The 24,410-nt window shown below is 34.7% G+C and overlaps 1 protein-coding gene across 4 annotated transcripts in view; it reads right to left on the bottom strand.

The window, feature by feature from the left end:
* LOC129718433 (all trans-polyprenyl-diphosphate synthase PDSS1) overlaps positions 1 to 24,410 on the bottom strand; it is a 245,333-nt gene that overhangs the window by 71,843 nt on the left and 149,080 nt on the right. For 3 of the 4 annotated variants that reach the window (XM_055669219.1, XM_055669217.1, XM_055669216.1), the window contains exons 4-5: positions 9,898 to 10,037; positions 6,707 to 6,851 (exon numbers count right to left, since the gene is read on the bottom strand). In XM_055669219.1, coding sequence (XP_055525194.1) covers positions 6,707 to 6,851; positions 9,898 to 10,037 — 285 coding nt within the window. The remainder of the gene's footprint in view (positions 1 to 6,706; positions 6,852 to 9,897; positions 10,038 to 24,410) is intronic. The other variant, XM_055669220.1, reaches the window with a different exon arrangement.

Genomic DNA, 24,410 nt, shown 5'->3' on the forward strand with positions numbered 1-24,410 from the left:
CGGTGCAATCCGCGGGTATTGGGGAAATCACATTTTTTTCGGAAATTTCCCGTTTTAGTCGAACGCATTCACCATTTTACTTATGTTCAGTTATATTGAAAAACAATAACGAAGTAAACAACACTGTTCGACAAAAGTGGAAAAAAGATTTGTCTTAAAGCTCAAAACAATTACCCTTAAAAGATTACAGCGTTTTAACCATTACTGTGAAACTTGGTGCCCCTTGTTTGGTTAGAAGTGCGTCAAAAGGCCGCAGAGCAAGTGCTCGCCGGGTTCGTCGCTTCTAAAACACATATAAGTCTCTGAAAAGGTTATCTTGGTTTGGTGCACCAAAATTCGCAGGAATGGTAATATAACTTTTTATAATCTTTAATTATTTCAATTTCAGCTTTAGGACAAAACTTGTGTTTACCAGTATAATATATAATATTTATATAAAATCACTAACGAACCTAACCATAGGCTTCACGAATCTGATTTTTTCCCAAACTATACGAATTGTTTTGCTCATGAGGCATTTAAAAAAAGCATTTTTTAAATAAATTTGCATATACAAACACGTAAGCCAACACATTATCCAAAACTTTTCGTGCAATAACTTAATATGAAGTATCTAGTATTATTATTAGGTTGATATTTTTTCGGCTTTTTCAAAACTTCCAATTTTGCTTTATCTTGCTTTGGTTTGTTCGCATTTTTATGATTTTTTTATTTGTCCATTTTTCATACATAGTTATCACTACCAAGTTCACATTGCATTTATTCATATGTTCATCGAATTGTTAAAAATTATTTGAAATGTTTTTTTTTTTTCGGTTTAATCAGTAGTTGTAGTAAACTCGTTTAGTTCTTTATAAACAACATCTCCAATCATGAGCAGTTCCATAAAAATGTCCCATATATTTTTCAACTGTCATTTTTATTTGACTTAAAGTTTCAGTTTTGTTCTTATTTATCTACGATCAGATATTTATCATTGTTTAGCTAACCTTTTTTAAAGAAATATATTTAAAAAAGTTAGGTTTTTAAGATAACAAATTTTAAATTTCATGTTTTTTTCGTTGAAAAAAACAATTATCAAGGGGAACTGCTCCATTATTCATCTCAGCCCATATATTCATCTCATTAAACATGAAAACACAAATGAAAACAGGAAAAAACGCATATTTTCTTGTTAAACCAATCTGCTAATTCATGGAATGGATTTTTCTTGGTTCATTCTATGTTCCCCATAAAGTATAATCCTCAAAAACTCACTTAAAAGCACTAAATTTAATATGAAAGTCGGGCTTACCTACACCTACCTCAGAAAACAAAATCTGTGCATTGTTCTATACGGTTACAACGGTACTCGTTCAGCAGCCATCCAAAGTTTTTTTCATCACAAGCGGGCCACTTTTTATTTTAATCACTAAACAAAATCACTCAGTACACTAAGAATACTTTGATCTTTGAAATGTTCACCTCAAATTTTCTAAAACAAGCTTTAATTAGCAGAAATATACGAGATGGATTTCTACAATTCTCAAATTTCAACTGTATGTATTTTCATCTGTTTTCACTGCGTTGAAGAAAATCAAAAGTTGCCAAATCAGTTTCTGTTAATACGAAAAAATCATACTAAAAATGTTGAATTAACATAAATAAAACATAAATAAACATAAATAAATAAATAACATAAATAATTGACATAAATCTACAGCACTGTAGTGGTTCTCTAGGTAACCAATTTTGCACGTAAACAACTGCAGCGGATATCTAGGTAACCTATTACGACGGGCTGTTGCTACGTTCATTCATGATAATGTGATTCGTTCATGATTAACAGTCTGATGAATATGGGGGCGTCGTGAGATGAATAATTGAGCAGTGATTCAAGTTTTGAGATGGGTATGGAAGCGTTGTGAAAAATGGTATGTTTTACAAAATTCTGGATAAATCTAGCTAATTTTACTAAATATACAATGCTAAACGATTTCATAAGAGCACGTAAGCATATTTAGTTTATTTGTTCAATGATATCGTGAAAATTTAGTGTTTAATCCGTGCATTCTTCGTGAATATCGGCTCAATGAGATGAATAATGGAGCAGTTCCCCTACAACTTTGCCCAAGACGTCACACCGATCAAACAAACTCTAAAAATATTTGTAATTCCATTTATACCCATTTTTCATAATTCCTTTTCACAAAGCAGTTGTGATTAAAAAATAAAAAAATATAATAAATATAAATAATAATATAATAAATAGCTTCATTTTGTGCGTGTCAATTTTTGTATTATTTCTGCCAATTTTTGAAAAATTTCCACTCATCTCTTGCAGATTATTTTCCTTTTTGTTAACATACACTCATGAGTTTGGCAACTTTCTATTACTGTGCAAACTTTCAATATTTTTTTTTTACCCTTCGGCATTCCTGCGGGCATTTCTCAATCAATTCTGTACGTTTTTTCATACAAGATGGACTCGATTACATAAGTTAAGATCCCCGGATTCTTCGAACGTTTTTACTAAATTGAAGTTGCATGCTTACGAGCTGAAGGCACAAGCTAGGCTCTTCTTCTTATTAAAGGTGAACCTCAAAGGTCGTTAACGTTCTGTCAACTTGGCAGTTTCGGTGATATCGCATCAATAAGCGGCGCGAACAGAATGCCACTGTGTTTTTGTGCACTTAACTCATACAGTCTCCTTTTTTTACTATGTATAACCGAATCCTTGTTTATTTTGCATAATTATTTTATGGTTTTGAATAACCTCCTTAAATCCTGAAAATACATTTCTCACAAAAAAAAAAACAAGTATATCTTGCAATTATTTTTCATGTTAATGCAATCAATGTTTTCTTTTTCAAACAAATCCTTTCGGCTCCTGTAATTTTATGCATTTATTTTTTCTGTTTTTTTCATGAGGATTTTTTTCTCTTTGAATTTGTCAACACTTTTTTCTGTATTTTTATTTGAGACGTGTTATTTTCATCATTTTCTATTCGTTTTTCTATCGATTTCTATCTTTTTTCTCGTTTTCTTTTTGAAACAAATCCTTTCCACTTCTGTAATTTTGTGCATTTATTTTACTGTTTTTGATAAGGATTTTTTCCTCTTTTAATTTGTCAGAATTATACACATTTTTTTGTATTTTTTCTTTTTAATATTTGATTCAGCCGTGAGTTTTTTTCTTTTCCAAATAAATCCTTTCCATAATAATTTTGAACATTTATTTCATTTAGTCCAAAGAAAGTTCCATTATTTTTCTATTATTTTATTAAAAATAAGTCCTCTAAAAATTCGTCAATGTTTTCCTTATTTTAATTTTTTTCTCTTTTTTGTGTTTTTTTCTTTTTTGTTTTTAAGTTCATAAAATTTTTATTTGACACGGCATTATAAAAGATAATGTTTGACGGTGCCAGTATAGCTGGTGTCCTAATTTTAACGTACCTTATGAACTAAGGGCAAATTTTATATCCTCGCTGTCGACTAAGAGCTAATTTTTTTTTTTTGTTATTATTTTTTCATTTCTTTATCTCAAAATTATACTCTTTTTTCTGTCTTTTCTCTCATTTTTTCTTTTTAAAATTTGATTTAGCCGGTAGTTCTCTTTTCTTCTCTTCCAAATAAATTTATTCCATAATAGTATTGAACATTTATTCCATTCACTCCAAAGAATGCATTATTTTTCTGTTGTTCTATTCAAAAAAAAATCTCTTTAATTTTTTTCCTATTTTTATTTTTTTGTTCTTTTTTTCTTTTTTTTCATGTTTTTTCTGTTTTTTTTCTTGTTCGTTATAGTTCACACAACATTTATATGATACGGCGTAATATGCTCAACGGCGCCAGTATGTCTAGTGTCTCAATTTTAACGAACCTTATGACCTAAGGACAATTTTTTCTATCCTCGCTGCCGACTACGAGCTAAGTTCTTTTTGATTTGTTTTTCTGGGTTTTTTCATTTCCATCTTTATTTTATTATTTTTTATCTTTTTTTCTCAAAATTATAACCTTTTTTCTTTTTTTTTTTTCTTCTTAAAATTAAATTTAGCCGATAGTTTTCTTTTCTTCTTTTCCAAATAAATCCTTTCTATATTAGTTTTGAACATTTATTCCATTTTTTCTAAAAAACCCAATATTTTTTTTTGTTGTTTTATTAAAAAAAATCCTCAATTTTTTTTTCTTATTTCCTTTTTTTCTTTGTTTTTTTTTTGTTTTGTTTTAGTTCCTACAACATTTATTTGACATGGCATAATATCTTCAACGGCGCCAGTACCTTATGAACTAAGGGTAAATTTTTCATCCTTACTGTCGAATACGAGCTAAATTTTTTTTTGTTTGTTTTGTTTTTTTCATTATTCATTTTCTTTGTTTTTATTATTCTTGTCTTTTTTTCGTTCTTTTTTGTACTTCTTAAAATTTGATTTAACCGATAGTTCTCTTTTTTTTTTCTCAAATAATTCCTTTCCATAATAGCTTTGAACATATATTTCATTTATTCCAAAGATTCTATTATTTTTATGTTATTTTAATTAGAAAAATCCTCTTAAATTCGTTTTTTTTTGTTTTAGTTTCTTTTATTTTTTACTATTTTTTTTATCTCTTTATCTCAAAATTATACTTTTTTTTCTGTTTTTTTTTTCTTTTTAAAATTTGATTAGGCGGTAGTTTTTTTTCAAATAAACCTTTTCCATAATAATTTTGAACATTTATTCCAAAGAAAGTTCCATTGTTTTTCTGTTGTTTTCATAAAGAAAACCCTCTTTAAATTTGTCAACTTTTTTTCCTATTTTCCTTTTGTTGTGTTTTTTTACCTAGTGTCTCAATTTTAATGTACTTTATGAACTAAGGGCAAATCTTTTTATCCTGGATGACGACTACGAGCTTTATTCTTTTTTGTTTTCTTTTTTTTTTGTTTCTTTCATTATTCATTTTCTTTTATTTTTTATAATTTTTTATCTCTTTTATCTTCATTTTTATCTTTTTTTTCTTTTTGTTTTGCTTTTTAGTTTGTTTCTTTTTTGCCTTTTTCGTCCTTAGCTATTTGGTATGTATTTGCCCAATTTATTTACTATTTGTACCAACCGTTGACAATTTTTCCCTTTTGTTTTGGTATTTTTTTTTTCATGTCGTGTTTTGAACTTGTTTGTTCTTATCATCATTTATGCCCACCAATTCTTGATGATTTTTTCTTATAATTTGTAAATTATTGATTTATTTTTTTTACGCAACCATTTCATGTGTTTGTTATAGAAAATTTTTCGTATCTGTTACCTTTTCTGGTCATTTTTTTTTTGTTATTTTTCATGCATTGGCAGTTCCACCAGTTTTTGATCAATTCTTTACGGGGTGTATTAACATATTTTTCAAAATTAAATTTTGTGGCCAACTCTTACTGGTTTATCAACTTTTGATTATTATCCTTTTTTTTCTTTTTTTTTCCTCTTTTTCCTTATTTTGTCTTCTTTCTACCTTTAGTTCCAAAATGTTTTATATGGGTTTTTCGTTTGTATCACTACCGATTTTAATTTTTTTTTTGTATTGGCATTTCAGTCAGTTTTTGATCAATTCTTCACCACGCACCACCACGTGTATCTTTTAAAATTGTGTTTAGAAGGCAACATTTAATTTTTTTTAATAGCATTTCAAATTGCAAAATTTATAAATATGTTTGTTCCGCTTGCAAAAATTTGCGTATATTCATTGTGGTGAATGTTACATAGTGTTTTCATAAATCTAATTTGATTTTGTAAATTGTCATTCTCTTTTCACTAGAGTTTGCTACCTCAACTCTTCCTCAAATCGTCAAAAACGCAAATTTTTTAAATCCAAATTTTCTCAACCTTTCATGTCTAATTCCCTCGTAATCTATCCAGAGAGGCATGGTAATTGTCAGCAAGCATGTTTTTCGTCATTTTTATCGTCCTGCAAGTTACTTTTCTTTTGTATCATTGAAATTTGCTGTTTCAGTATTATTCCTGTAAATTCGTTTTTCTTTTGTCACAACGTCTGTTAATTTTCAATTAGTTTTATTGGAAACAAAATTGTTACTATAAAATTTCTCAATATACTGTCACCATTTTTTTTTTTTTTCTAATCCCAATCGACATTCGATTATCAATACTTGAAATTAGTAGTTAATTAGTTTTATTTTTCGACAATTCTAAGTCATTGTCATTGATTAGTTGATTATTGTTATGTACTTCCAGCCGATTTTTTCAGTGCGTTGTAAAATATCATTCGCAATCGTTTTATACTTCTTGAACCAAGTCAATATTATGACTTCATTTTCTGGTTCCTTCCAGCCGAGCTATCAGTGCGCAACACATCACTTCTTTCTCCACTAGGCTTTCCCCGTTCGGCAGTGAAAATGCGACATTTTTACGATGTTTTGTTGCCACCGTATGGCAACATGCAGCATGTGCGTGCTTGTCATAACGTAACAAAACCGGATCTTGTTTCGGTACTAGAAACCCCCACATGAAAAAAAGCCGTTCGCTGCCGCAACTGTCACATCAACAGCCGTTGTGGGTATATAAGGAATGTAAGTCAGGAATTCGATTGAAACCACCATACGAAGACCTTGACATCGCCCGCTCGCAGGGCAGACAAATAAAAAATACGAGCACTTTTTTGACGCATTAATCTTGACACTGACTGACGTGTGAGGCGTTTTAAAAGCGCCACAAGGGTCGCGCAGTTACACCTAATGCCGACTTACCTTTTTGTGGTTCCATATTACGTTGACACTAGGTTTACCCCGCCGCGCGAAGGACTGATCGATGACGTCGTCGTGCACCAGACTGGCGGTGTGGATCATCTCTGCAATCATGGCGATCTGTCGTTGGGCGTGCACGACATTGCTGCTGGATATGCCGATCACATGCAATAAAAAGGACAAATTGTAGTGGTCAGATAATACGTAGAACTAGCTGATTAAAGTAATAATAACGTTGCTTTTGCGTCAATCGGATGAGATAAATCCCACTGATTCTGTGTAATGTGTCCACATGTATGAAGCAAAAATCATCTCAAATTCCAAAGATACAATCAAAATAAGCCGTTCCAAATCATGAGGAAGCGATATGCACGACCATCCGAAAACAAGTTTGCTCTTTCACAATCACGACCAACCAACGCGAAATAAACTTCTGGGGCCGGCTCCAGTCTTCTATTGAACACCGACTGACGTCAGAAGCCACCACCGGTTCCTGCCTTTGACTCATGCATCAACAGGAAGTCATGTGATCAATAGCAGTAAACGGGTTCCCGCATGCCTATGTGCAACTCTGTGCGAACCACGCACCACAGGGTCATCGAACGCTTGCAGGATGATCCGAAAAAGGAATCTCGCTTGACGTCAACCAGTTGCGGTCAACGAAATCTCCGCACGTCCTTCAACTCTGTACCACAGCGCATCGCAGTTGCATCGCTTGTGAACGGCGGTGGGCACCAAAACAAAACAAAACAATAAAATCGACTAGTTTAAGAATAAGAGTCCGAGAATAAGTGATCTGATACGGTAGAACGACGACGCAAAGAGGCTCACTAGGATAATTAGGTACTGCCGCAGGCAGTTGGAAATTCCTGTGTGATGGATGAAACGCAGTGAATCAAACCTGTTCGAAACTTGAATGGAGCGTAAATAGCAAAAATTAAACTTGCTAGCTTTTGAGAAGTCTTACGATGGTTCTGGAAAGACCGTCATTAAACGGGTCTGCATCGTGGAGATGCTGAAGCAGACTCGGTCTCCGACAATAACGATTGTTACACCCTTCCTTTCTCTAACCAACCATAAGGAACCCTTCCTTTACCTAACCAACCACCGACGCGACGTCGTTATCGATCTATACAAAGCGGAAGCTATCAAAGTGTTGTACATTGAAAATAGAGCTCCACAAAGCTTTCTTACACTAAAAAAACAAATTTTGCTAAAGAAAATGATTTAAAGTTGGTTGCTAGCAACTTTATGAGTTCAATCATTCCCATAATATCATTTCATATTAGAAATACTTTGTTCTTGGCGAATATTGAAGTTTGAATCATGTTTTAAAATATACATGTCAAATTTTTAAATTTTTATATCCTGGATTTTGACATAGAATTACATCTTATGACAACATTCTGAGAGAAGGTGTAAAATGAAAATATAAACGTCGAGAACGTCACGAGAATTGTCAAGTTTCAAATGCTCATAACTCCGTCAGTTTTCAACGAATTTCCTTCATTCCAATAATTGGTTGGACAACTATTTACATGTTCACTAAAAACGAAAAATTGAGATTTTATGATGCTAACTATTGTATTATTAAAAAATGGTGACCTTTGTTTTAAGCACTGATTTCGACCTGACAACTAGGTCAAATATCACACGCAAAACTTTTTCTTGTTACATTACCACTAATAATTAAAAATTCTCCCTTTAGTAACAAATTTGTTTCTTGAAAAGCACATTCTTCTCCAGTCAAGTAACAACACATACTGTCATATGTTTTGCACGTGTTACGAGATCATGACTATCAAATAATGACTATTACAACTACACGCAAAATTTTCACTTGTACCCTTAAGAGCAATAAAGAAAAATTATCCCTTATGTAACAAATTTATAACCAAACTCAAAATAATCGCTTAAAATGATTGTCCTATAATGCTTGGAATTGCATAACAGTTTACATGACTAATCCATCCAAAAATAAGCAAAATAAGGGCATCATCAGAACCAACTAGTAATCGCAATAAAAAAACAATCAAACGGTACGCTCTTGCTATGGTTTTACCTTTTTTTTAAAGGTACGATAAAGCTCTTCATACTGTATAAGCGGTTGTAAGCCCTAATCGTTTTTCTGCCAAAGTACGGTGACACTGCGATCATTATTGTTGAATTATTGCGGGGAAACTTGCGCATAACTGCGCTTAAAGCTTTCCGAGCGCTGAATCAGGAAATACTCGGTTGATTGCTATGGTGTGAGGTGGATACCAATCAAATATAATGTGAACTAATTAACTGGATTGGTAGTACACACTAGAACTCATTAGGCTCAAGGATGCCTTCGTCAAGATATACTACGTTTTGTTAGTGTATCTCTCCGCAACGTAATATTTCTATATTTTAAATTTTCCTAGCAGAAACTAACATGTTCAGACGTTTTCGAATGAAGATCCAACTGTTTTACTTCTAATACTAATAGAATTTTCAATCGTTTGTTTAAATTTGGTACTCGAACTGCTGTTTAATATGCATATCATTTCTCGAAAAAATTTCTAGCTTACACCACAGGAAAAAAACAACAAGTCGCTAATTGGTGTGAAACGTATTGCAATAAAAATTATTAAACATCTTCCACGGTATTAATGCAAATCGGACGCTGTGAAGAAAAATGTCAATGACGCACTAGAGCTCCAGCATATCTTCCCAGATGACAAACCGGTCAAAGACCCCTAAGAAAAAATCCCCAACCATTTCTACGACGTGACACCACCGCACCGGTAACTAGAATTGAAAGGATAAACTCAACAAAATGTGTGAAAACGAGTTGAAACTGGACTAGAACCTCGTTTACTTGACGTCAAAGGGGGATTTCCAGCCCAGAACTTGCCCTAGCCTCTGTGCTCGAGGTTTATCTTTACGTACGATCCAACAAGGTGCATCATTATCAATTCTTACCATGGGAAACATTAACTACATGGACTCGGACAATTCTCTTGATCATGATGTGCATTTTGCAAAGCAGAACCACGCTGGAGTAGTGGGAATTCACGAAGCAGCATAAGTTAATGATAGTTTCCTCTTGAGTTGACCGGAGGGTGGTTGACCCTCATTTATTGCACTGCACACAAAACAATGTAAGAATTACAAAGGATAAATAAACTTGAATAGCTAGAAAGAGTTGAACAGGAAAATAAACCTACCTGGTCTCGTTGTGCATGTGATAGTTTAACGCTTTGGCCATCAGCATCGCGACCATCGGCCGGATCGCTTTTCCCTGACCGTCAAAGTAATACACGGCGATCTTTTTCAGCTCTTGGTGGTTGGTGGCACGGTTGATTTCCTGTAGCAAAAGAGAACAAAGAGACGACAAAATTAAGTGCATCTTTTATTGATTTGTTAGAATAGAGCTATTGAAGGCATTAACGTGAACAAAACATAACGTATAATTCTCATTATAGCTGCTGCGCGGCTGTTAGAAGCGTCTGTATTGAGAAACAAATGGAAGGTTTTGAGTTCGAACCTTTTATTAAGGCCTGTGATTTGCATTGTTTGCAGAAGAGCAGAATATTTCAAGCTTTCATCGCTGCCAGTTGCAAATCATCACGCGCCTCCATCGAGTTTTCACGGAATATGTACTGAATGGAAGTTCTATATAAGCATGACTTTGTAGTGCAATTGCCAGTGCTATTGACAGCCTATGTTGAACGGTAATGATTTAGAGCACAGTTAAAAAACAGACGGGGTGGGGAGGGTGAGAAATAATCCATAGCAGCAATAGATTAAAATACACATAAGACAGTACCCATATAAAGGAGAGGCCAAAATTGGCAAAGTGCGAATTTCATATTCAAAAAATCATACATAGAAGCCAAGGCAAAAAAATTGTTGCACTGTGTTATTTTTCAGAGAACGCTTCGAGAACCGAAGTATTCGTTGGCGATTCGATTCGTCGCGAGTGAATGTGATGAAACTTCATAGAATGCTATAATAAGGGAGTATGATTTCTGTGCTTTGTTCTCATATTCAACAGCGCTATGTGCCTTGGTGCACAGGAATAAAGCTGTGCTCGGACGATTCTTCAGTGTGTTAAAACATCGTTTGATGGTTGGCTTCGATTAGTTCGTTTAGCGTGAAGTGAAAATTCGCATTGAAATGCTTCGCGTAGAAATGCTCGAATCTCAAATCATGATGCGAACGAATCGTAACTGTTTAAATGCAATCATGAGGATGGAAGAATGATTGAATATGAACAAATGCAACATGATGATGGCGTTGAAAACTAAAAACCTCATCTTGCGGCTATTGGCCGTTCCGGCACGCTGGCAACCAAATATGTCCCAGGACACGACGCTAAAAAAATTGTGAAATGTGCTCTTCGTTCTTCCTGGTCTGCAGCATGGTCAAGTAACACGACACTTTTCACCCGTAAAGTAAAAGGCGAAACCACCAAATGGGTGGATGTTTCGAACTGGCGCGACCAACGCGTTTCATCCCGCCTACGATCAGGACATACGCGTTTTACCCATAATATGGGTAGAGCAACAACCTTTAAAAAAAGATGCGACACTTGTAATACTACAATGACGGTGGAACACATGGTTATAAACTGTCCCTGTTTTCAAAGCATCCGGGATTTCCATGGAATCCCGGACAGTATTGGAGATGCCCTGGCGAACGATCCATCAACGGAAGCTACACTATTAAATTTGATGAAGGATACCGGTATATATAATCAAATCTAACATGATGATAAACAAGACGTCAAGCATTTCATCGACAGTACCTAGACAGGCAACCGAAAACGAAATAACACCGACAAGAAAAAACTCCTACAGTGAACACGAAAAACCTCTTGTTTTTTTCGAATATACTATTTGTAACAAGTAATATTGATTGACTATAACTACCTTGAGCATGGTAAAACGATAAAAAGGAAATATTATTGTACATTATTAGATCGATTGGGCGTTAAAAACAGGGTGAAATGACCGCATATAACAATAATAAAGTGCTCTTTCACCAAGACAACGCTCTCTCTCATTCTACTCGCGATTTTATCGATTAATTGGTTGGTAAATGGTTCCCCACTCTTCGTATTCGCCCAGGTTAAGAAAGTGGCTGCTTGGCATGAGAAGAGTTACAGTTGGAAATAAAAGACAATTTTAAACCTGTTACGTGCTCGACGGGTTACCCGGGTACCGTTCACAAGATGAAATTACAATGCTTACAATGCTGCAATCAATAGTGATAAATATCTGTGACATCTTAAAGCTCATTGAAAGGCAACTTTCGACAACATTAGGTTTGTTACTTGAATTGAATTTTTTTACCCCTTACATGTTTGACGAGGTACTCGGGTATCCAGAAATTGAAATTCTTGTAACTTGGACAATTTTCATCCGACTTAAATAGTTTCAGCACCAAAAAAAATTAAGTAACTTCTCTACTTAGAAATCAATGTCAACGGTTTGGGGATTTTTAGGGATTCGTGGAACTGAGAACAGAATACTACAATTATTTGTTCAGAGTGCATAAAATTTCTCCAACAGGCCATTATATTATAGTTTCATTTATGGTGATATGATCCTTCCGGAACAAATTCCATCGATGCTTCTAGTGGCCATATAATAATACAACATCACGTACCGTCTAATATGAATATTTTCAGAATTGGGACGACATCTAGAAAGCAGGAAATGACATTTTGGATTCAGGAAATGGCGGTTTCCAGTATCTGGTAGAGAACCAATATAGTCCGAATACCATCGAATATATGTTAATGCATCGTGATCGGAACAATTTAGACGATTTTCATGGTACATAGAATTTCATGTTTTTCCATCGCATGAATTCATAAAAAACTACGTTTATCCAATAATAAATCTGTCTAGTTTACCGAAACAATAATATATAGCAAATCTGACGAGAATTCATTCAAATATATCGTTTTATCTGATCATAGAATGTTTATTATGATCGAAACAGGGTGAAATATGATCAGAACAAAAAATGTATCATAATCGAAACAGCCATTTTATTTCATAATCATTTGATATCATGATTTTTAAGGTAGATAATTTAATTGCCTAAAGCTTTTCTTAACACTTTAAATGAGAAATCTCAAGGAAAAAAGTTCTTCTAAAAAATCCAGGAATTGTACCCACGAGCAATTCCACAAAAAATGTCCTAGTTTAAATATTTTTTTAAATTGTCATGTTTGATTCGACTGAAATTTTGTATAGACGTATAGACGTATAGATTGCATTGTTTAGGTAAACTTTAATAGTTTTTATAAAAAAAATAGATTTAAAAAATATTTCTAGATAATCAATTTTTAATTTTTCTTTTAACTTGAAAAAAAATCAGAGTGTATATTTTTTCGGAAACAAAAAGTCATTATCTACAACTTTGACGAAGACGTCACACCGATCAAACAAACCATTTTGGCCCTAAAATTATTTGTAATCATCAATATCTTACCAAAATAGCATTTTGACGTAGGACTACGTCTTTGTTTTTTATACTAGATTACACTTTGTGAAATTGAAAATGAAACTGGTAAATGTTGCGTCAGATTTCAAACGATTATAGCAAGCGAACGACTTAATGCATCTTAGTCATTTATATGTCGGTGTATAGATAAAATGTGTAACAATTTTTTGATATAATGTTCAACATTGTTGCTTTACTGCTTAATGGTGGAAAAAGGTGAAAAGTTCCAAGGCCGAGCTTTCCCATACATTTTCCTCGTTATTGGCTTGCTTCCCGAGCACAGATAACAATAACATGGACGAAATAAATTCCACTGCCTACATATTTTGACTCAACAAAGTGTTTTGGTTTGTTTGTTTTTCTCTAAGCTGTGTGGCCACGCCCTAATGGCAAAAATCTGCTCTGAACTCGATACAAAAGACTGCGTGTAGAAAATTCAGCTTCAATCTAGTTTGTCACACAACAGCGAGTGGAGTATAGCTGTTAGAGGTACGCGACATTTAGAAACGAGAGCTGCATACGAGTCAACTTCCAGGCAGTGCGGAGCATATTATCTTTATTTTGCAACAGTTACCATCGTACGCTGCAAGATATTTTGCTGGCACAGCTACTGGAGGGCACTGCGGAGAGCAAATTTTATGCGCGGCCAGCAAAATATTCAATACTACCGGTGGTGGTGCGATCATCAGCGTTCTGTAGCACGAATTTCATACTGAAGATTATGGAATCTGTACTTTTCAGAAATATAGATAGATGCTTGATCGATCTGAAAAGTTACACAGTTGTTATGGGACCCATATGGAACACTAAAAGTGCATGGGAGCGAAAAAATAACACCATCGCTTTTTTCCCATATAACCGTGTCCCAGTCTAATGGGCATGTTAACCCTCTAGTGCCCAAATTAGTTTTTTGACGGATTTCGAAAAAATAATTATGAAGCTTTATAAACATTTTTTAAGTTCTTATTTAGGTTTTTTAGAGGTTTAACTGAAGACCGTCTAAAGGCGGCACTTGGCACTAGAGGGTTAATGTATGGTGATCGGAACAATTTAGACGGTTTTCATGGTACATAGATTTTCATGTTTTTCCATCGCATGAATTCATAAGCTACGTTTATCTGAACAATAAATTTGTCTAGTTTACAGAAACAATAATAAATATAGCAAATCTGACGAGAATTTATTAAAATATATTATTTTATCTGATCATAGAATGTTTATTATGATCGAAACAGGATGAAAAAAAAAAAAAAATTAGCTTTTAAAAATTTTTCTAGGTACCTAATAATTTTAATTTTTCTTTTAACTTAAAAAAAAAATTTAGAAAATCATTATCTACAACTTTGCCGTAGACGTCACACCGATCAAACAAACCGTTTTGGCGCTAGGAATATTTGTAATCATCAATACCTTACCAAAATAGCATTATTCAATAGCTTCTCAAAAACGAGTCGTGTTCCAAAAAAAAATAAAGCAATAGCACACAATGTCATCTTTTGCCTATAGAAACGTCTATGCAAAGTTTCAGCCAAATCAAAAAAATCGATTTTGCCCGTTTTTTGTGGAATTGCTCCTACGTGAAATCGGTTATTGCATCAAGCACAGGCAAAGTAAAGCGGTGAAGTCTCAGAAGTAAGCTGTTACGATCATGATACAAAACAGGCGTCCGCTTTCCACCAATAATTCCAACTTTAAAGTAAATACTTCGCACAAGAAATGTTCTTATAGTTATATAAGCATTTCACTAAAAAATATACTGTATTTTTGAATAGAGGAGGAGTGCCAGTTATGGCAATATCTAAAAAAAAAAACATAACTGGTGCATTTGCCATAACTGGCCCACCTACTCTTCTTGATTCTATTATCACTGCCTGAAAACAAGGTATGATAGCAATCGTAAGGGCGTATTGTGCTCGGAGATAATGAATCACTTTTTTAAACATTTTTACTAATAATATTACTCAACAAGTTCTCATGAAATTTTCTTAACATCATCAACAGAAGTTGTCTGATGACACTGGTGAATATTTGAAATAAAGTTTCGTTAAATAGTGAAGCAACCTCGCATATGGATAATTGTCCGGCTCATACATTTATGAACTAATCCCAGAAACAGTAAATCAACTTCAGACGCCAATTTAAGATGGTGACTTTCGGTTTCCGGAACACAGCTAAAATTGACCAAAAACTACCTCATATGGGCAGTTTCGGAGTCGGAACAATGTCCAGCGACCTGAAAACGAGGCCAGTTTTAATTCCAAAATGGCGACTTCCGAAACAGTTTTTTTTATTAAAATTATAATTTTTGATAAGCAGCCCATGCAGCAAGAAAGAAACAATTTTCGGATCAATTTTGACCTATGAGATTGATCCATGTTACATTTATCCACGTATGTTTATTATTGAGCCGTTTGTAATTTTTGAATTTTTACTTAATTATTACACAAATTCTTTTTTTTCGATTTATTTAGACTCATGCATCAAAGCATTCGGTGAGCTCTGGAAAAAAAAAGATTATACACACTTAAAATTTATTGCCGGGTCTCGGTAATTTATTGCCGAGAACGGCACCACTGAGTGCTCGGTTGAAAAAAATATGACAGCTGTCACATTTTTTCGTAAATCTCGGTTCACCAAACTGAAATTTCGGCACAAATTATTCGAAATCCGAGTATTCAGTTAGGTTGAACCGAGATTTACGAAAAAATGTGACAGCTGTCATTTTTTTCTCAACCGAGCACTCAGTGGTGCCGTTCTCGGCAATCAATTATCGAGACCCGGCAAAAAAAATTAAGTGTGTAGCTTTTTACAAAGATAACTTTTCCGGATACTTAGGAAAATTTTTCCGTAAGCAAACGTAGTAGTTACGAACCCAGCGACCAATAACTCTGCAGCCTTTTGACACATTTCCACACTTACTAGGAGCACCAAAATTCACGAAGATGGATGAAAAGATATAGTTTTTCATTTATTTATAGCTTGAGCTCTAAGGCAAAACCTGTGTTGAGCATTCAGTGTTTCCAGTTTAAGCAACTAAATCGTCTATCTGAAATACTAATTTTGAGAAAAAAACATAGGATGGCCAATTTTTGAAATCAATTCTCGTTTTTAAAATGATTTTTTTTTTTGAGTGTAGGATCTAAAATTAATTCGCTTGTTCAATGTTCTAAAATAAAAGTTTTGATAATTCACCAAGGCTCATGCTTTGGCAACTTTTCTATATCTCTACTTATTATTCAGATATGTCGATTTTCAAAAATTACTTCAGCCCTTTTTAAATATGAGTGCAGTTTAGTGAGATTTCGAAAGAATATGCATTGTTGCTTAGGGTAGTAAGGCCTAAACAACCACAATGTTTTATTGAAAGCTGAGACGGTGCGGCCAGCCCCTCAGTCGAGTTTGGACAATATCCTGCAATAATGAATTCTTGATCAGAAGACTCTAGTCACTTCGGGTAGCCAGGGAAGGCGAACAGCTTTCCTGTTGAAAAGAAATTGTTGAACCTTTTCATGCGAAGTATCATAACTTGATATAATAAAGAAGGCTATGTGGACATAATTGCAAATTTTAAGGACTTTTTGAATGTTATCTTGTAATCTGATTATATGATTGATTACTATGGAATACGGTATGAGTTGAAAACTCTTTGGCCAGGTAAAATATGCGCGCGATTTGTAACGCGTTTCTCAACAATTAATCAAAAAGACTAACGGAAAACTTGACAGTTGTTACACGCAATATGAAAGATATTTTGCAGGGATGCGGAACAATGGATGAAACATTCACCATTACACGCCGATGAGTCCGATTGGCAGTCGACTTTTTTGGGCTGGTAACAGTCACCCAAAAGCGCAATGATTAGTGTAGGAGAAAATTTTTTGAGATTTGCAAAGCAAAATATTAATTTACTACATCAAACAATGTTATTGTACATTACACTGGGGTCTTTTTCTACGCGGTTGGTTGTACCGCGTTGAAAAAATCCGCCTATGAAAAAACCGCGTAATTTTAAAAAATCGCGTGAAAAAACTACATTCAATAAGATCGGATTAAAAATAATGGCACGCAAGTAAATATAAACTTGAAAAATGATATAAAAATGGTAACGAAACACACAATATGAGTTATAAACTCAATTTGTGTGTTTCGTTACCATTTTTATATCATTTTTCAAGTGCTTCTTAAATGAAAATTTATTGAAGAACATGACAACAACTTTTTTATAATAGTTTTGTCACATGTTTAAGCTTTGGTTCCTTAATCGGAAGCTAATCACAACGACCCTGACTCGTATCGTTATACAATTATTAATGTAGTTTTGTTCCTTCTTCCCGAATCAACGAAAATAGCCTATTTTTTGATAATAACAGCAAATATATTAAAAAATGCATTATTTAGATTAATAAAACAGATTATCTTATTGTCATGAACCATACGATTGATTTTTACTTTATTGGATTTACTTATACTAAACTTATTTAATACCGCGTAAAAATAATCTCCCAAATCGCGTGAAAATAATCCGCGTAATTTCAAAAAACCGCGTTTTTGTAAAAAATCGCGTAAAAAAGTCGCGCATAAAAAACCGCGTAGAAATAATCCGCGTAGAAAAGACCCCAGTGTATTGCATCAATTAGGCATTGAAAACAAGACGAAACGACCACGTATAGTAAAAAAAAAAGCCTCTTTCGCCAAGACAATGCTCTCATTCATTCTGCTCATGATACGACCGATAAATTAAAGGAACTTCGTTACGAACTAGTTCCCCACTTCTCATATTTGCCATATTGAGTCCCGAGCAACTATTTTACGAGCAAGCGTTTTCACTCGAATGAAGAGGTAGCATTGCAACGAACAACAATTTTGAAGAACTGGACGCGTAACACTACGCAACTGGCATCGACATGTTAGAGAATCGCTGCAATAAGTTCGTTACTCTAGCTGGACACTATATCGCAGAATAAAAATAAAATCCTTAGAACTATAGTTTTCTTTTTTTATTAGTAAGTCAAAGGCTTTTAGGAGAGAAGTAATTTGACCGTCTTTTTTTATCTATTTTTTCTCATCAATAAGCCAGTTTTTATTTTTATATTTTACATGAAGAACCACATTTTCGCATTGTTTCGCATGTTTGAACAAATGAGAATTTTGTCGAAGTAAAACTGTCAAGATAATTTGTGGTGCCACAAAGAAGTAATATGAGATCACTTCTCTTCATTTTATTGTATTTTGCAACGACATATCCCTTGCACTCTGAGTTGTAGGTAGGTTTGTTTATGTTGCAGAAGGGTTTATCAGGTATGTAAAAACGTGCAACTATGAGAGCGGAACTTTTTTCTTTCAAGTTCACCTATTATGGATAAAGATAATAAAATCTAGAAGTCAGAAAATTAGAAAAACAGATAGGGTATCGAACGTCTTCGGCAGGTTTTTGCATAAGATTACAGAAGAAAAGCTGCCGGAAGAAAAGCCACTGACGGAGACGTTCGATACCCTTATTCAAAGTGCAAAAAATCAGAAAAAAATAATACATCGAAAACTCAAAATAAAAAAAAAGAAAATCAATTCTGGTAGATAAAAAGTCTTAAAGGTAAAAATAAAAACAATTAAGAGTTTGTGAATATTAAAAAAGTTTACAAAATGAAATAGCCAAAATAACAAGAATTAAAAAAGTTACAAAATATTTCAATATTATCGGTAAATGTCCAAATTAGGGTAGATGATCCAGTAATGGAGGGTCTAAGCATCAGTGTTTTTTAAAAACGAGAATATCAATATTTAAATCGCATATCTCAAACCCATTTTTTTTGGTGTTATGAAAAATATCATAAACTGTCATGTACAATTACAGTTTGTATATGTTCTTAACAAATTAAGTATGAAAAATGAATAATTGTACATCAATCTTATGTTCCAGTTATGGAGGCAATGTTCCTATAATGGTGGAAACTGTGCCAGTAATGGTGGTAGTTGATTTTTTCATAGGCTGCAGCAAATGAATTACGATTTAGTTGCTTTTATGCTCCAAGGTAGTACTCCAAACCTCTTCTTCCACCGTAGGCAATCGCCTAGCATGAGCTGTGATAATTATTCGTTTTGAATTTGATGGTGAAAAAGTTGTGAGATAAAAAACAAACTACTTCTTTTGCTCCAGATGATGCTTCGCATTGCTAGAAGGATCTTATCCGGTAGTTTTACCCCACTCTACTTTTGATCTTTGTGTCTGCTCAATTTTGTTCTTCAAATCAAGGAACACTTTACGAGCGCTTGTATGAATCAAAAAATTCGAATGTTATTATAAAAATATAAAAGAAAATTAAATAGTCCAAATCAGAGAAAATCAGCAGTAAATAATCATTGTACTGTATCACATTAGCGCTTGGAAAGCTTTGAAGCTTGAAGAAGCTCAAGTTTGTCATTCTGCATCTCATCAACTTTCAGCTGTTCTCTCATCTCTTTTCTCTGTTATATATCCTTGCGTTTCGGCGGTACCTACCGCTGGTGTAAGGTGAAATAAAAACTTACCTATAATATCAAAATGTAAGAAAAACGGTAACTGGACTGTATTGTGTGAACCAGAGTCAGATTTACACACGAAAGTAGTTCGCGCACCACATTTTGTTTATATCTGCTAAGTTAAAACCTAACCTCAAATGTTAGCTGGAGCACTACCACTATTACTGGAACAGGGGTACTTGAATTGTTCCTATAGTGGAGTTTCAATTTATTCAGTATTTTGATGATTATTTGTGATTTTTTCTATTGATTATGGTAAGAAAAATAGTTAAGAACAGTTCTGCGAAGACTGTTGCCACAGAATACGTGTTTACATTGATATTTCAAGCTACGAAATTTCACTGTTGCGTTACAAATTTCGTGAGAAACTTGCTGTTTTTTTAACTCTTGAATGAATTAATAAATACAAAATGTTTAAATAAGATTTCAAACCAATATTTTTACCAAATCGTAGACATATTTCCACATAATCAATAAAAATTAACTGATAATATATTATTATCCTGGAATACCTTAATAACCCTAAATGTTAGTATACCACCATTACTGGTACACCCACCATTACTGGCTCATCTACCCTAAGTGCTTTTTTGTGGATATTTTTAAAATATTGTTTATGGAAATCCAACTATTGGCACTGAAATTGGTTAAGCTGATGCTTAGGAAGTTTGTTTTTTTTTTTTCATAGAAGGCATCAGAAAATTTCAGTTCCAAATGATGCTTTTTTCAGCTTTTTATGCAGATTTGTGGGCCAGTCGGGTATCTTTCTGGGAGGAATCAACAAATTCAAAAATAAATCCAATTATTAGGTTCATTAAAGCAGATAGAGTGTAGAGTTAGGCAAGCGAAAAATGAAATGCATAGACTCTTCGAGAAACAATGAAATGGATTCTGAATTGATTTGATTTTTCAAATGTTTCCATAAATCACATTTTTGTCGCGCTTTTTTTTTTAACGAAACGAAACAAACTAGAATAGAGAATTCTACATGTTTATGAAATTAGTCTAGAATGGTCTTCGCTTTGGGTACAGTATTAACGACTTTCTTGAAAAATGATCAGTAATTTTTGGTGGAATTTAAAATTTAAATAATAAATTAAGAGCCATGCTATCATCCTGAAATTCAATTATTGATAAAACATAGACAAATTTTAGTTCCACCAAATCCAAATCGGCAGTGTAAAAATCGAAATTCGATTCATATCGAGGAAATAATTAAATAATGATCTGATCTATTTTGACCCATAAAAAATGAAACACAATTTTTTATATTAAGTTTAACACGTCAGTGTTTCACTGTTTATATAACTGAATTAGATAAAAAAAAGCTTCGAAAGAAACTAACTAGCCTGCGGGGTATTTGGTAAAGAAAGAGAAATCCAGAAACAAAGAACACCAATGCCGGCAGTCCTGCTGCACCAAACCGATTCGCGACAACCGGTTTCCCTCGCTATGAAAATGTGCGGTGACGCACCAGCGCACCACCCTGTGTCTGTGTTGTTTCTGTCAATCCCGCGGATGAGATAGCGAGAGCATCGCGACAGACTCGGTGGCATTTCACGTAGGAGCGCGGTCAATTCACCGCCCGTCCGCGTCGAAAAATTTACTGTACGCATACGAACGAACCGGTTTATTGAAGACCTTTTGTGATACAGCAACTGCCAACACCTGTTGGGTGGTGCGATACCATTGTGGCGATCCATTAGGTCCGAACAGAATAAATAAATCAAGGGATCCGCATAAGTTCTGATTAGAAGCGAACAAACCTTTTTGGCAAACACGAAAGACGAGAAAGCTATCGGTTAGTTCTGTAACCTGTGTGACATCGATGGTGGTCCAAGGCAAACTGTCGGTTATATTTGACAACTGCCAGGCGGTCAATATTTGTTCTATACAGCTTTATACTACCTTGACTCGAGCCACAGAACATGTTTCGATCTTCTGATCATTAAAAAAGAATCTGTATAAAAAATGTCAAATTAATGCAAAATATGGTTACTATCCCGAATCGAGAGATTTCAAGATTGAGTTAACAAAACGTTAAATGGGGAATTAAAACTCAATAATCTATTGATCCTCTATGATGACCACATAAAATTAGGGAAAGAAAACAAAAGACATACACGTTCAAGTTCGACTGGTATAAAAATCTGCATCGTGGCTGTTTGACACTTTCATGATGGCTGTTAATTAAAAGCACATCACACCGCTAACAACTTCATAACTAAGCCGAATGTCAATTGGACACCTCGCTTTTTGCTTACAATTTTTATAACGTAATTATCAGCACCAAGAAAGCAGTAACCATCTTCAGCTTATAATAAATCACGCCGAAAACAGGCGCTTAGATTTGTACGCGCTTGCTACTAGCCAGTTTGGTTACCTGCCGAGTGACCTTAGACATGCTGACTCCGATGGTCTCCTCCGCCGTCAGTAATAAAAACAACACTGCCGACGTACAAAACCGAAGAAAAAGAATACCACACGAGAGGCGGGCTCCGTTTGGGCTGTTAAATTAAGAATGATGAGTGAAGAGATCAATTAGGAGATTGCGGCAGACTTACAACCATAATGTCGTGGAAGGTGATTGCTTCCGAGATGCGGCTAGCATCGTAAGCCTGTCGGCAGTTATAACAATGCATTAAATAACAATCGAGTTCAATCTTTTTGAAGCCGGTTAAAAATAGTTCATTTTGGATAAAAGAATTGTTCGAGGCTTTGAATCCCACGAAGTGGGCAAAAAATTCGATTCCGATTGTGTTGCTTTATTTCGTTATTGCATTATTGCCTGGTTGTGGTAAAAACCATATTTAATCCCACCTAATCACGGATGAGATTTTTGTTATATAGATTTGCTGATAACAAATGGAAGAATAGTGTTGTCTTTTTTATAAGGAGACGTACGATATAGTTAAGTGAACGAGTTCTGGTGAATCAAACTCGATTATATTTTCCCAAAAAAAAACTGGTTATTCCGACGAATTTACGTCAACCGTCCGAATAATGAATGAGATATCACCCACTATACTGAATAGTTGATGTGGATCCGTCAAAACAAAACATTGAAGTTGACACCGGCGCCATCGGTGTGAGCTGTAGATTTATGGGAAACCCGTTAGAGTGTCTGAAAATGATAATTACGAGTAATGGAAACATTATTAGTTCTACCAGTTTTGGACAGAGAAGGTTATCGATCGAAAGAGATACTTTCGAAGCATTTCTATGTTACGTTATTGACATGTGTCAACGGTGGGAGTCATAAAATCATAACTAAACGTTTAGTGACGCCATAGCATCGAAGAAGTTGAAGCATTTTAGACGCAAAAGCTAAATTCGGTTGGTCACCTTCATAAATTCAAACATAACTGAAAACTAACTCACATTACAGAAAAAAATAAAAATAGAAATTAGGGTAAGCAACGGCTTAAGCAGTGGCGCCTATTTCAATCAGTCGAAGACAACAGGCCTCAAACTCCTGAATTTTGATCAATATCGACAATTTCAATGATGGGAAAGAAAACTTTGATTGTCTAGCTGTCTTACGAATATAAGAAATACCGGTAATCGCAAAGAAACCTGTGAACAAATATCAATCGAAACAAATCAACCTTTATTGCAGCTATTCAGGAGCCACTTCGGGTACTGAAAAAAAAACACGCCTGCAAAACAGATGGAAACTGCTTAAAATAGGTTCGAGGTGATTGGAATAGTGTCCCTCGATTGGTAACTGCAATTGATTATTGTTAAAGATTGCTAACATAGTTTTACAATCTAAAAAAAAAAGGTTTGACAGAGAAAAAGATAGAGAACAGATTGATATACTACTGCTTGAATTTCACCCAATACATTTCGAGTATTTCGTCTTAATACACAGGCGGTTCCTAAAGCTGCTTAGAATATGTTCACTACCCTACATACAATTACGTGTTTTCAGCGTTAATATTATAACTATTTTTATTATTGAAAGCAACTTTTTTATGAAAAAATAGTTATTTGTAAATCATTCAAGGTATTACCCATCGTTAGTTACAACTTTGGCTGGTAAACGGCTGGGCAGAGCGTACCTGCAGCACAACCCGTACTAGTTGGCATAAAATAGACCCCATTATGGTCCATAGCATCCTGCCCAGCAACTCCTATCCCTACCTCCCCGTGGTACCAGCCGGGATACGAGTAACCAAGCTAAGATCATGGTAACCAACCCGTGGTGGGACCTTGGTCGTTTGCTGACAGGAAAGGGGGAGGTGGGCTGACCTCCTCGGAGGAAAGCTCAGCCTTTCTGAGCGTCTGTTTCCCAGGTTAGGGGCGGCTCATGACAGCGTCTGACCCGGAGCGGGCGGCTGAATAAAGAAACGTGTTGTCTCGAACGCTAAGTCCAAGATGGCAGCCCCATCACGAGACTCGGTAGCGTAGCCCTAGTAAGGCAACCTACCTAAACAATTACACTACAAACATTCAAGAAAATATAACTCGGAACATTCGGTATGGATCTAGGCAACGAAAAACGGATCACGAGTGGAAACTCGGTACCTGGAACTGCAAGTCGCTAAATTTTGTGGACGGAGACAGGGTGCTGCTCGAGCAGCTAGAACCCCGTAAATTCGGCATCGTGGCTCTGCAGATCTGTCGCAAAAGTGAGAAAGTGTGGAAAGTCCGTGGAGGCAAGGCCCAGTTCTGCAGCAAGCGATGGAGAGGAAGAAAAGAG

The sequence above is a fragment of the Wyeomyia smithii genome, chromosome 1 (genome assembly GCF_029784165.1).
Source record: "Wyeomyia smithii strain HCP4-BCI-WySm-NY-G18 chromosome 1, ASM2978416v1, whole genome shotgun sequence".
In the NCBI taxonomy this organism is placed as follows: domain Eukaryota; kingdom Metazoa; phylum Arthropoda; class Insecta; order Diptera; family Culicidae; genus Wyeomyia; species Wyeomyia smithii.